Source organism: Apium graveolens, chromosome 5 (genome assembly GCF_009905375.1).
Source record: "Apium graveolens cultivar Ventura chromosome 5, ASM990537v1, whole genome shotgun sequence".
Classification (NCBI taxonomy): Eukaryota; Viridiplantae; Streptophyta; class Magnoliopsida; order Apiales; family Apiaceae; genus Apium; species Apium graveolens.
The window spans coordinates 214039478-214054084 of record NC_133651.1 but is presented as its reverse complement, the minus strand read 5'-3'; the positions used below and the strand labels follow the sequence as shown (position 1 = coordinate 214054084).

General features: G+C 40.4%; 1 protein-coding gene across 1 annotated transcript; it reads left to right on the top strand.

The window, feature by feature from the left end:
• Positions 1 to 1370: 1370 nt before the first annotated feature.
• LOC141660674 (uncharacterized) lies at positions 1371 to 2895 on the top strand. The gene is made up of 2 exons (XM_074467660.1): positions 1371 to 1923; positions 2627 to 2895. The coding sequence occupies exons 1-2, from the start codon at positions 1371 to 1373 to the stop codon at positions 2893 to 2895; spliced, it is 822 nt and encodes a 273-aa protein (XP_074323761.1).
• Positions 2896 to 14607: the final 11712 nt, after the last annotated feature.

The following is a 14607-nucleotide window of genomic DNA, read 5'->3' as shown; positions in this document are numbered from 1 at the left end:
ATCGCATATATAGATGATTAAGGGCATAATATGTTGAAGGAAGTAATTAATGAAGTTAGAATCCCATTTTTATTTATTATAAGTTTAAATCAATTCAATTCTCTTGTGTTCTGTTTTCTAAGTTTAATTGTTTCAGATCTAGTTTCTTGTTAGTTAGTTAATCAAAACCCCTATTTGTGATTTTTCTAAGCAGTGAATAATAGCCATACATTATTGCATAAGTGCATATAATTGAATTACATTGTCTCTGTGGGAACGATCTCAACTTCTAAATCTATATTACTTGTGACCGCGTACGCTTACTTGGAGAGTGTGCATGGATTATCGCAAGTTGAATAAAGCTACTAGGAAGGACCACTTCCCACTTCCTTTCATTGACCAGATGCTTGATAGATTGGCTGGCCATGAGTACTATTGCCTCCTTGATGGGTACTCAGGCTATAATCAGATCTTTATCGCTCCAGAAGATCAGGAGAAGACCACATTCACATGTCCATTTGGTACTTTTGCTTTTTGATATGTTTCTTTTGGACTATATAGTGCACCGACCACTTTTCAACGATGTATAATGGCCATATTCTCTGACATGATTGGCATTAATGTGGAGGTGTTCATGGATGACTTCTCTGTTTTTGGTTCTTCTTATGATGAATGCTTAGAAAATCTGGTATTGGTGTTAAAGTGATGCGTTGAGACGAATTTGGTGCTTAATTGGGAAAAATGTCACTTCATGGTGCAAGAAGGAATCATTCTTGGGCACAAGGTTTCTAGTAAAGGTCTTGAGGTGGATAAAGCGAAGATCGAGACGATAGAGAATCTACCTCCCCCTATTTCTGTTAAGGGAATCCGTAGTTTTCTTGGTCATGCGGGTTTCTATAGACGATTTATCAAAGACTTCTCCAAGATCTCTAAACCTCTTTGCAATCTATTGGAGAAGGACGTGCCATTCAAGTTTGATGAAGAATGCTTGGAGGCATTCGAGATTTTAAAGAAGAAGTTGACTACAGCACCGGTTATTACTGCACCAGATTGGAACAAGTCATTCGAGTTGATGTGCGACGCCAGTGATTATGCAGTTGGAGCCGTTCTAGGTCAAAGAATTAACAATATCTTTCATGTGACCTACTATGCTAGTAAAACACTCAACGAGGCTCAACTGAATTACACTACTACTGAAAAAGAGCTATTGGCTGTGGTATATGCTTTTGAGAAGTTTTGATCGTACTTTCTTGCCTTTTAACTTCCTCCGTAAGTAGATCTTTACTCGTTTTGGCACACCTCGTGTCATTATCAGTGACGGAGGAAGCCATTTCTGCAATCGTAAGTTCACCACTCTTATGCAACACTACAATGTTCAACATCGCATTGCGATGGCTTACCATCCACAAACTAATGGTCAAGCGAAGGTTGCGAATCGAGAAATCAAGAGAATCCTAGAGAAAGTTGTTAGTCCCTCGAGGAAAGATTGGGCGTTGAAGTTGGACGAAGCGGTGTGGGCTTATAGGACTGCGTTCAAGACACCGTTAGGAATGTCGCCATTTCAATTAGTCTATGGGAAGGCGTGCTATTTTCCGGATGAGTTGGAACATAAGGCTTATTGGGTGTTGAAGAAGTTAAATGTCGATATGATGGCGGCAGGCGAACGGCGAATGCTTCAGCTCAACGAACTCGACGAGTTCCGAATCCAAGAGTACGAGAACAACAAGCTCTATAAAGAGAAGGTAAAGTGTTGGCATGATAGGAGGATTGTGCATAAGGAATTTGTTCAAGGCCAACACGTTCTTCTCTACAACTCCCGTCTGCGACTGTTCCCTAGAAAACTGAAATCCCGATGGTCAGGGCCGTTCACCGTCAAGACGGTGTACCCTCATGGTGCCGTAGAGATCTTCTTGAGTTCACCAAGTGAGGCATTTAAGGTAAATGGTCAGAGATTGAAGCCGTATTTGGGAGAACCAGTGATTCGGGAAATGACGAGTGTCATTCTGGGCGTCGTTTGAAGCGAACGGAAGCTACGTCGAGCTAACGACGTTAAATAAGCACTTCTTGGGAGGCAACCCAAGCATTTGTAAGTCTTTAATTGTGTCCTTATATTGTTTATTTGTTTCAGAAAAAAACACGAAAAACTCGAAAAACTGCAAAAACAGCACGAAACCAATCTGCCAGGGCAGGGGGCGGCGCGCCCGCGCCCAACACCTGGTCAGGTGGTTTATTTAGTCCCCAAAATTGTATATGGCCGCCCCTTATGTGTTTTTTCATACCTTCTAGGTCAAAGTACACCCCAAAATCAATTCCTAACATAATTCAAACATCAAATCAATCCTAGTTCTCAAATTCTATCGTAAATTCATACAAACCCACCTATATATACATACACACACACATATATATCCTTACATATTCATCTCTTTCAAGTCTAGTTAGTTTTAGTTCTTGTTTTGCTTTCTTTGTGCTTTTGTGCTTTAATTCTTCTTGTTTGAGTTGTTCTTGAGCAAATGGCCCAAGAGAGGAAGGATAAGCCATGGTAGTAGTTTTAACGAAGCTTCGATGGGAAATTCAAGTTTGGGGGGTTCCGGGTCATAACCGGAGGCACTTACAGAGTATCAAAGGTTACTTTCTAAACCCATAGCTAAAGAAAGAGGTTTTCTTCCTACTAGTGGAGATGGTGAACTCTTAGAATTGGTTTCCGAATTGGGTTGGGAGAGTATTTATGAGGCCCCCGAGGCGGTTCCCGTAGGTGTGGTTGGGGAATTCTACGCGAATGCGAAGACTACTATGGATGGGTATTCTTTGGTGCGCGGGAGGACTGTGGATTACACTCCCGAGGCTATTCGAAGGGTTATGAGGTTGCCGGCTAGGAAAAGAACTCAACAAGATTGGACTATGAAGACTAGATAAGACTTTGATTTGGAGGAGATCATGACATTGCTCACGGCTCCGGGAACGCAATGGAAGCGTCGTGCTGGATCTTTCGAGCCGACTAACTTCCGTGATGTTGCTCTAAACAGGTATGCGAAGGCTTGGAACTTGTTTATTTGTGCTAATATCTTGCCTAGTTCGCATCAACATGATATGACCGTGGAGCGGGTGTTGCTTTTATGGGGTTCCTTGAAGGGACAGTATATAGATTTGGGGTATGTGTTCCACCATAATATGCTTAAGTTCATGGAAGGAGGCAGGACGAGTGCTATTCCTCATGCTTCAGTGGTGGCACAACTGTGCAAGGATGTTGGAGTTAGATGGTTAGTGGAGGAGACTTTGCAGTCACCTGCTACTCCTATTGATACTTTTGTCATCGATCAGTTTGATCAGTGGGTGGACCCGACTTATCTTTCTTATGCCCATCCTAAGGGTTTAGGTTTCATCCTCTGGACCGATGCACAGGTTAACATTTCAGAGACTCAGGCACAGGGTGGTCAGGCAAGTCAGACTACACGTACGGCGAGAGGGTCTAGTTCTCATGCTGGGGGTGGTATGATTGATTCCCAGTTCCGGTGTATGACTCGCCGTATAGATTCTGTTTTTAAGGCACGCACAGGGACGCTTCGCTACTAACATGACTCAGGCAATGGACATTGCTTTCAGAGCTCATGGTGTTCATGTGGATTGGCCTGCTTTTGATTCTGGTCCTGCTTATCCACCACCAGACTTTCCTTCTCCTGAGCATGATTAGGTACGCTTCTTTTCCTTTTTATCGCCTTCAATGAGGACATTGAATATTTTAAGTTTGGGGGTGGTGAAAGGATTAGTTGTTTTGCATTCATATAGGTTGCATGATCATGTTAGTTTAGTTCATATTTGATTCTGTTTCATGCATTTAGGTCATTTTTGCCATGTTTTTGTTATGTTGTCATGTAGATGCATATTTCATGTTCATGCATATTTCATGATTCCCTTAAGATGCGCTGTTCCTTTTGATAGGCTTATGCTAATTTGATTGTTTTGATGATGAATAGAGGGATGATTAAGTTCTTAGAAATTGACTTGCATGCTAGAAATTTTTTTCACTTAGTCTTGTCGATTGCTTTTGGACTAGTTCATTGCCATGCTTGTTGTTTGTTGAAGTTTAATCACTTGTTTATGTCTAGAATGTTCGATATTCTCTTTTTGACATAGAATCACTAAAACTTAAATTGGAGTAACCATGGATTTCATTGCTAATCAATAAACTTAGGCGTCAAAGGCTAGTAGCCGCTCATATTCATATGAGTAGTCTAGGGTTGGGTGAGATGGAGCGAAACTGCACTCATCCAGATTCAGATTTGTCAAGTCCAATGGCTAGTAGCCGCTCACTTCGTGAATAGTCTAGGGGGTGGTTGAGAAGGAGCGAAACGCACTCTCCACCTATAGAAATAAAAGAAAAAAGAAAAAATCAAGAAAAAATCAAGAAAAAGAAAAAAAAATGTGTTACTATGTGTTTATGCATAATTGACCATGGGTGAGCTCTTTAATACTCGAGTTACTAAGTTCTAGGGGACTTTGTGCCTAGTGACCTAAGACTTTGCCGATCTGGGATCCACTAACCTAACGCTCGCTACATGGGTATTATTGTATAAGTCTTGTGGGACCTTATCCATTGCACGGTCAAATAAGCATATATATTTGTTTTTTTTATGCTATAGCATGATTCCATTGAGTTAACTCTGGTGATACGGTTGAAGTGGTTAAGGTCATATTGAGTTTAGAGTTTATTCTGTTTATAAACTTGTGATTGTTTTGGCGAGAATGAGTCATGGTATTGGTCTAGTTTCGAAGGTATATTTGATGAGCATGCACACACGTATACTCTGGCATGTTTAGTTAGTACACTGGATCTTGATCGAACTCTGTTTTGAGTCTTTGCATGATTAGAGGCGTTTGCTTGTTGAATTGGTTATGGTTATTCTGAAGGGGATCACTGCATTCATTTCAGTTGCATTCATGCATTGCATTGCATTTATCTATCTCTATCTTTCTATCTATTTATTTTCTTGATGCTCGAGGACTAGCATCGATTTAAGTTTGGAGGTGTGATAAGTGGATTTTATATCTACTTATAACGCTTCAAATCGGCTTAAGTTGACGCTCGGTGCTCCAGTTTCCGTTATTTTTAACCTGTTTCTTGAGCGTTTTGCAAGGTTACTAGGTGGAATCAAGGATTCCATTTCCATGTACTTTATGATATATTTAAGTGTTAGAATGGATAAATTGAGGTGCGCGTCAAAATAAGATTCGCAACGGTCTTCGTTTCAGCGAATTCGGAGTTTGGACGGCGAAACGGCGAGCAACCGAAGAAACGGAGCAACTCCGGGACAGAGGTTGGGGGCGCCCACGCCCATACCTGGCACGCCCGCGCCCATGGCCTGCCCAGGCTCGATTTCTAGGTGTTGAAAAGTCAACTAGAGGTCTTCGTTTGGGCTGAAACTCAAATTCTGATGTTGTTTTGGATATTCGGAACCATCGGCCCACCGTTTTAGTATAAATAAAGGATGTAACCTTCATTGTAACACCCCCAGATACGGGGTCGGGGATCCGGGTTGTCACGGTCTTTCTTTCCACAATATCACTTCACTTAATTAATAATAAATAACCTCATGCTGTGACCCCACACTAACACACACCACAACCCGTTATAGTCTCAGAGATGAAATTGAAATAAGTACAAGTCTTTGAATCCACAATTTAAAATTATTACAACCCAAAATGATTACTTGATAATTTACAGTTAATTGCCATTATCTGCCACAAGTTATAATTATACATAATTTAATTATCAAAAGTAGATGGTCTGAACTACAATGGATCTACCTCTGCAGCTATAGCAGCTACAACATCATCGGGAAGACGCGGGACGCTTCCCACGCGCTTGCGCTGGGTCTGCTGGAGTCTGGCCATCTCTCCTAACTGTTGTTGTGTGATGAAGAAATAAAGCAAGAGTGAGCCTTACAGCTCGCAAGATAATATGTAGTGATAACAATAATACAAGTATCTAAATGGATACTCACTAGAATCTTTATCGTGTGTAAGATAATTACTTACTAGATATAAGTAAAAACAAAGAATGAAGTTACCAATACTTCCCCACACTTATATCATTTATAAAGCTGCTTGAACTATCACCGTTCAAAGTATGATAAGATTCACGAGGTCATCCCATAGATGAGACCACAAATAAAACTTGAAAATATTTGATCTTTGAAATATTTTGAAAAGAGATGAAGTTACGAGATACTTCATTCAATGGATACCCCAATAAAAATGTTTGACCCTGTCAATGCTTCGGCAACCACCTATTAGTAGCCTTTCGATCGAAATGCTACGGGTAGTGTTGCAGAATTATCCAAATGGATGATGAACTCATTACGGGAGTTTACCGCGCCAGGAAGACCACTTACGATGATCAGTCGTAGTAGTACAACCCCACCATTTTCTACATGTAGAGGAGAACCTGTTGGATTTACTTGTCAACCGAACACTGAACTCCTAAGGAATGGACCGCCTTAGCGGAACTTCCAGGCCATTTGGGCCAATATAATAAGGCTGGGCCGGCGCTACTCGGCCACTTATGCCACTCCTAGTTCAGATGAAATCCATGACTCTGAAACGTAAAGCTCGTTTCCCCCTTTCCCCAAGTAGAAACTTGTTGATACGGCTCCACCAAGAAGTCGTACCTAGTTGGAAAGGAAAACTCACCGATATTTCCCAGGCGATGCCTATTAATGGATTAACTTGTTCCAAGAATTTTACTTCCCGAATATTGGGTAAGTAATCAAAAACTCTTTTACCAAGACAGCAACCTTGTTGCGAATATAAAACACACCACCGAGCCGGATCCCCCAGGTTTTGAGCGAGTATTTAAATCCCCTTTTTAAAAGGAAGATCTTAAATATAAAAATAGTTTTGGGATCCGCTCTAACTTTTGAAAATCATTTTAAAGACTCGAAAACACTTTAAAGAGTGTTTGGAGTAAAACTGATTTAATGAAGTAAATCAGTCCCCAGAATATTTAGAAAATGTCTGAATATTATTATTTAAATAATATTCCCATAAAAAAATAATCTTTATAAAATAATTGAAGTAGAAGTATTAAAACTTATACTTGAAATGAATAGCAAATAATCAAAGATATACTTATACGAAAGTAATATCTTTATTTGAATAATCAAAAATAAGTTTGATTATTGACACCTTATTCTTTAATACAATAAAGAATATATCTCAGCAAATAATCGGAGTCATAGATCCTCAAATGAATATTCAAATAATATTCAATAAATAAAATAAGCTGAGTCATAATACCTCGAATGAATATTATAAATAATATTCATTAAATAAAATAAAGGAGTCATACATCCTCAAATGAATATTCAATTAATATTCAATAAATAATGTAAAAGGAGTCATAAGTCCTCGAATGAATATTCGAATAATATTCAAATAATAAATAAAAGGAGTCATAAGTCCTCGAATGAATATTCGTAATAATATTCATTAAATAAAATAAAGTTATCGAATAAACCTTATTCGGTTAATAGTTTGGAAAAACTATAACCATATATATATATATATAAATATATATATATATATATATCCATATCCATATATACAAAAATCTACTCGGGATCCTCGACTCCCGGTTTTAGAAAATATTTTCACCTTTGGGTCCCTATACTAAGGGTATATGCAAGTTACCGCTATCCTCTAGCATAGGTATTATCAACTGAACCAACAGATATATATTTCAAGAATATGAAACAGGCATGCATATATACCATATCACATGCTACAATATATCGCAAGAATTTGCTAAATAACCAATATGCATTTATCGCAAGATCATGCATATACAAATGTATACATCACAACAACAGTATAACGGATAGAATACTTGCCTGAGCGACTTGGGGGTGAGAAAGGCTCGGGACGAGTCTGATAACCTATAAACAACAAGTAAGTTGGAATTAAACCAAAATCACTTGTAAATCTATACTTTAACTAACTTAGACTCTAACGCTTGTTTTGCGCTCACTGATTTGCTTAAGTCACTCGGGTACCCTCGGCTCCACCATTTTTTATAATTTAATCTTTACGAGTTTTAAAGCGATTCCTTCGCGAATGTCTTACCAACTGGCTAACACACTTACCATAAATGTTTCATACATTAATTAACCCTTTTGGTCTTTAACCTACATTTCAAAGTAAGGCGAGGGAAAAAGTTTCGTTCGCGAAACGCCGTTACTTGAAACGGTCGTTTCTCCTAAACCGTGCATCGGAATCGAACGAAATACATATCAAAACGAAGCTCGTAACATGAGCTATCTAAAAATGGCAGTGGTCATAATCTAGCAGGGGGTTCTCGGGTCCTAATGCTATGCACAAAAACAGTCCAAAGAAAATCGGACGTTACGACGGCTATGTTTACGCGATTTCCCAATTTTAAACCATACAAAACCAACCACAAACCAACCTCAAATCCAATACACAACAAACATCCATCCTTATCACATCATAACAACCCCAACCAATTCAATTTAATCATTCATACTTATGCTTAAACTTAACTTTAATCATACTTAAGTTCCTTTAAATCAAAACCACAACAATTACCATTCCATTTCATTACCATTCCAAATCCCAAACTCTAAATCATAACAACAAACTACAATATCAACCCACTAATCAAAATCATCTTATAATATATAGGAATCTAGGGTTTGGAGATGGTATACCTTCCTTGAAGTGGTGGGTGGAGCTAGGAAGCCTTAAGAAGCTTTGAGAAGTCTTAAGAATGCTTGGATCTTCAAGAAAAACAAGAAAAAGTTCAAGTTAAAAACTTGAAAACACTATTCATTGTCTTCTTCTTTGATTAAATGAAGAAGATTGAGAAAGAATTAATGGCTTAAACTCATGATATAGTCCTAACTAAGCATGAAGATGATTAGGGAATTATCTTACCAATTTAGGAAGCTTGGATCTTGGATTTTGAATTTCTCTTGCCTTTTGAATAGTGAAAAGCCGTGAGCAATGAAGAACAAAGCCTTGGTTGCTTTTGATTTTTGATGAGAATGATTTTTACTTGGCTTGGTTGACTTGTTTTGTATTTGATTTAGTCAATTACTTTCTTGCCCTTGAAATTGTGTGGTTACAAAGCTACCACACCTCCTTCCTTCCCATGTCATGCTTATGTCATCCTCATGATGTCATCCTCCCTTCCTTGTCCTCTTTCTATTGGTTGGATGACATCATTCCCCCTAATCCCTTTGATTAACTTCCTAATCGTTTGCCTAATGACCGCTGATCTGTTATACGGTTTGCTTAACTTTCGTTCTCGTTTATCGTTTGAAGGATCATACCCGGGATCTTATTACTTAGGTTCCCTTAACCTTTCTCAATACATTATATTCCTTTTTATGATCCTCTATTATAATCCTTTAATTTAAATCCTTTTTATCCTGTTACCTTATACCCAATTCTCTCCGTATCTTGTGGATTTCCGGGAAAAACCAAAGTGTTCGGAATTGGATTCTGACGATCTTTACATACACTTATATACTTCATAGAGTACTAATAATATCCCAGAATATCCATAACAGAACCCCTACATAGTGTGGCATGAAAAGTTTCTTCATTCAGCTAAAACACTATTCACAAGGGTTACAAAAAGTTGAAAATTTTGGGGTTATTACAGTCTCCCCTCCTTAAAAGGATTCCGTCCCGGAATCAAACAGAAAATAAATGGGGGTACTTTTCTAGCATTGTGCTCTCTAGTTCCCAAGTTGATTCTTCCACATTATGATTCTGCCATAGTACTCTGACTAGCTTGATCACTTTGTTCCGAAGCACCTGCTCCTTCTTATCCATAATCCTTACTGGCTTCTCCACGTAAGTTAGATCTGGCTGCATATCCACCTGCTCGTACTCCACTATGTGCCTGGCATCCCGATGATACCTCCTTAGCATTGACACATGGAACACATTATGAACTTGTTGCAAATTAGGGGGTAGGGCTAGCTCGTAAGCTAACTTTCCAATCCGTCTTAATATCTCAAAAGGTCCAATGTATCTTGGGCTTAGTTTTCCTTTCTTTCCGAACCTCATTAATCCCTTCCAAGGGGATACTTTCAACAGTACTAAGTCCCCTACTTCATATTCCTTGTCCTTTCGGGCTAGGTCTGCGTATTTCTTTTGTCTGTCTTGGGCTGCTACAAGTCGCCCTCTGATAAGATCCACTATATCTTTGGTCCTTTGGACCACTTCGGGTCCGAGCATCTTCCGCTCTCCTACTTCATCCCAGTATAAGGGAGATCGACACCTTCTTCCGTACAGGGCCTCATAAGGCGGCATTCCGATGCTAGCATGAAAGCTATTATTATAAGAAAACTCGATCAACGACAAGTGATCATCCCAACTTCCTTTAAAGTCTATTGCACAGACTCTCAACATATCCTCTAGTGTCTGGATGGTCCTTTCACTCTGTCCATCCGTTTGGGGATGGTACGCGGTACTCATATTTAACTTGGTCCCCGCACATTCCTGAAAGCTCCTCCAAAATCTGGAGTTGAACCTAGGGTCTCGGTCTGAGACAATGGACGCTGGGACTCCATGTCGCGTCACTATTTCCTTAAGGTAAATGTCCACCAGTCTATCGACTGTGTATCTCTCATTGATAGGAATGAAATGAGCTGACTTTGTCAGTCGGTCTATAATTACCCAAATGGCGTCGTGATTGGCTTTCGTCCTTGGCAAGCCTACAACAAAATCCATCGCTATATGTTCCCATTTCCATTCGGGAATCTCCAGGGGTCGCAAAAGTCCACTGGGTCTCTGGTGCTCTGCCTTTACTCTTTGGCAAGTCAAACACTTGTTTACCCATTCTGCTACGTCCCTCTTCATGTTGGGCCACCAGTAATATTCCTTCAAATCCCTATACATCTTGGTACTTCCCGGGTGAATGGAATACCTTGAACTATGGCTTTCATCCAAAATCTCATCTTTAAGTTCTTGAACATTCGGAACCCAAATTCGGTAGGAATACCTCATTATCCCTTTATCATCTTTCTCAGTATGGATCTCCTCTCCAGTCATTGACTCTCTGCCTTCATTCATTATTTTCTCCTGGCACAATCTGATCTTTTCCAATAACTCTGGCTGCATTGAGATCTCAAAAAGCTTTTCAGTTCCGGTTCCGGTTACCTTTACTTCTATTTCCATTTTCTCAAAATCCCTTATCAACTCTTCCGAAGTCGTTATCATTCTGAGTCTTTCCTTTCTACTAAGGGCATCAGCCACCACATTGGCTTTCCCTGGATGATAGAGAATCTCACAATCATAGTCCTTGATTAGTTCTAACCATCTCCTCTGGCGCATGTTGAGCTCTTTCTGCGTAAATATGTACTTGAGGCTCTTATGGTCTGTGAAAATCTCGCACTTCTCTCCATACAAGTAGTGCCTCCAAATTTTTAAAGCAAATACTATTGCCGCGAGCTCAAGGTCATGAGTAGGATATCTAACCTCGTATTCCTTCAGTTGTCTCGACGCATACGCAATAACTTTACCGTGCTGCATAAGCACACATCCTAATCCTTTGTGCGACGCGTCACTATATATCACAAAATCTCCTTTTTCGTCCGGCAATGCCAATACCGGAGCCGTTATCAACCTTTTCTTTAATTCCTGAAAACTGTTCTCGCATTTCTCCGTCCATTCAAACTTCTCTGTCTTACGAGTAAGTCGTGTCAAAGGGGCTGCGATCTTCGCAAAGTCCTGTACAAATCTACGATAGTAGCCGACCAATCCTATGAAACTCCTTACCTCTGTGGGTGTGGTTGGCCTTTCCCAATTTGAGACCGCCTCTATCTTGGAGGGGTCGACCAATACTCCTTCTTTATTGATCACATGTCCTAAAAACTGTACTTCATTCCGCCAGAATTCACACTTCGAGAATTTGGCATATAACTGCTCCTCTCTGAGTATTCCTAGAGCTATCCTCAAATGCTCTGCATGTTCTGCCTCAGTCCTTGAGTAGATCAAAATATCATCAATAAAAACTATCACACACTTGTCCAAGTACTTCTTAAATACTCTATTCATTAAATCCATGAAAGCCGCTGGGGCGTTGGTTAATCCAAAGGACATTACCAAGAACTCATAATGCCCATACCTGGTACGGAACGCTGTCTTGGAAATATCTTCGGGTTTAATCTTTAGTTGGTGATATCCAGTTCTCAGGTCGATCTTGGAAAAATAAACAACATCCTTTAGCTGGTCGAACAGATCGTCTATTCTAGGTAATGGGTACCTGTTCTTTATGGTTAGCTTGTTCAACTCTCTATAGTCGATGCACAACCTCATGCTCCCATCTTTCTTCTTAACAAATAAAACTGGTGCTCCCCACGGAGACACACTGGGTCTTATCATACCCTTATCCAAGAGTTCTTGTAATTGGATAGCTAATTCCTTCATTTCTAACGGGGCTAACCGATAAGGTGCTTTTGAAACTGGCGCCGTCCCTGGGGCCAACTCAATAGCAAATTCTATCACTCTATCGGGTGGTAATCCCGGAAGGTCTTGTGGGAATACATCTTCAAATTCGTTGACTACTGGAATATCTTGTAAGTTGGGCACCTCCTTCTGCGTGTCCACCACATAGGCTAGGTAAGCCTCACTTCCTTTTCGTAGCATCCTTTTGGCCTGGGCCATAGTCAAAAATTTCTGCGTCTGCCTCTTTCCTCTAAATATAACTTCTTTCTTCCCTGGGACATTTAACTTAACTTTCTTCCCTTTACAGTCTATCTGAGCATCGTTGCTAGATAGCCAGTCCATTCCCAAAATCACATCAAACTCCCCTAATTTAAAAGGAATCAGATCAACACTGAAAGATTGCTCCCCTATGCCTATCTCACAGGCGGGGTGAATCTGGTTAACAGGAATAATTTCATGATTGGCTATTTCTACTTGTAAGGGTTCTATCAAGGGTTTAACCTTAAGTCTTAACTTACGCGCAAAGTCCCTTGATATAAAGGATTTAGTTGCTCCCGAATCAAATAAAACATTTGCACTGACTGAATTTAGAGAAAGGGTACCTGCTATCACATCTGATCTTTCATAGCATCCTGGACTGTCATGTTGAAAGTCCTCGCAGTAGGTGGCTTATTAGAAGCAGCCCTGCTTGCTCCCGAAGCTGCTGGTTTGTTCATTGGGCATTCTCTCTTCCAATGACCTGGGCGTCCGCACTGATGACAAGTGGTGGTTGGAATGACGGCAGGGGCTGACGAAGGGCATTTATGAGAATAGTGGCCCACTTGCCCACACTTAAAGCAGGTTACTGGCTTTCCTTTACACTCCCCAGTGTGATTCCTTCCACATATGTTACAGGCTGGCAATGGGGGTCGAGACTGGTTGGAATAGGATATTCTTGACTTCTGGCCGCCCTGGCTCACACTCACACTCATTGGTCGCTTAAACCCAGTGTTCCTTCCTGGCAGGGACACTGCTCCTCGATTAAATCTAGTTGGGAAGCTCCTTCCTGCGGAACCTCCACCCATGCTCATACTTTTCCTCTTTATTCCTTTCTTCTCTCTTTCCTTCTGCATCTGTTCACTTCCGACTTCTACAATCGTTGCCTTTTGCACCAGAGTGGCATAGTCCGTAAGCTCAAGGATTGCCACCCTATTCTGAATCTATGGTTTCAGTCCCTGCTGAAACCTCCTAGCTTTCTTTTCCTCGGTGCTCACAAACTCCGGCACAAACCTTGATAACTCAGTAAATTTCGCTTCGTACTCTGCTACAGACAAGTTATTCTGCTTTAGCTCCAAGAACTTGAGCTCCATCTGGTTTTCCATAAACCTCGGGAAATACTTTCCCAGAAACAACTGACTAAATCTCTCCCAGGTTATAATAGCATCTGTCTCCATGTTTTTCTTGGCCTCCCACCAGTAGTTAGCTTCTCCTTTCAGAAGGTAGGTAGCAAATACAGTTTTCTGTGCCTCATCGATACTCAAAATCTCAAAAGATTTCTCCATCTCCTTTAACCATGCCCTTGCCTCAACTGGGTCGGCTGATCCGTGGAACTCAGGGGGCTTAAGGGACTTAAAAGCCCTGAAAGAGTTTGCCACAGCATTGTTACTTCCTTGAGGGGGTGGGTTGGGTTGACGTTCCAAATTCTGCCTTAGGAGTTGCATGAACTGGCTCATGGGATCCATGCCTGGGTTTGGTACTGGTTGCTCAACCTCGGTTTCTCCTTCTTCAGCCTCTATCTCAAATCCCTCAACATCATATGTTTCCTCTTCCTCTTCATACAGGGAGTCATCCTGTTCCACATAATCCTCATCTTCCTCTTCACTGTGTTCTTGGTTTCTATTGTCCTGATTATGGCTTCCCTGGTCCTCAGATCCAGGGTTCGCCCTAGTTCCAATCTTTCTTGGCGGCATGATTCTGATAATAATAAAAACAATCATTGGGAAAATTCAACGTTAGGTCACAATCATATACAACATTGTGCCTTGCACAGCTCTTATAATGGGGAGAACGTATATCGCAATTCTATTATTTTAAGAAAGTTCTAATACGAAGTGCAGTAATAATAATAATGATAAAAACAGTGATTCCGTCACTATGGAGCTGAACCGAAAG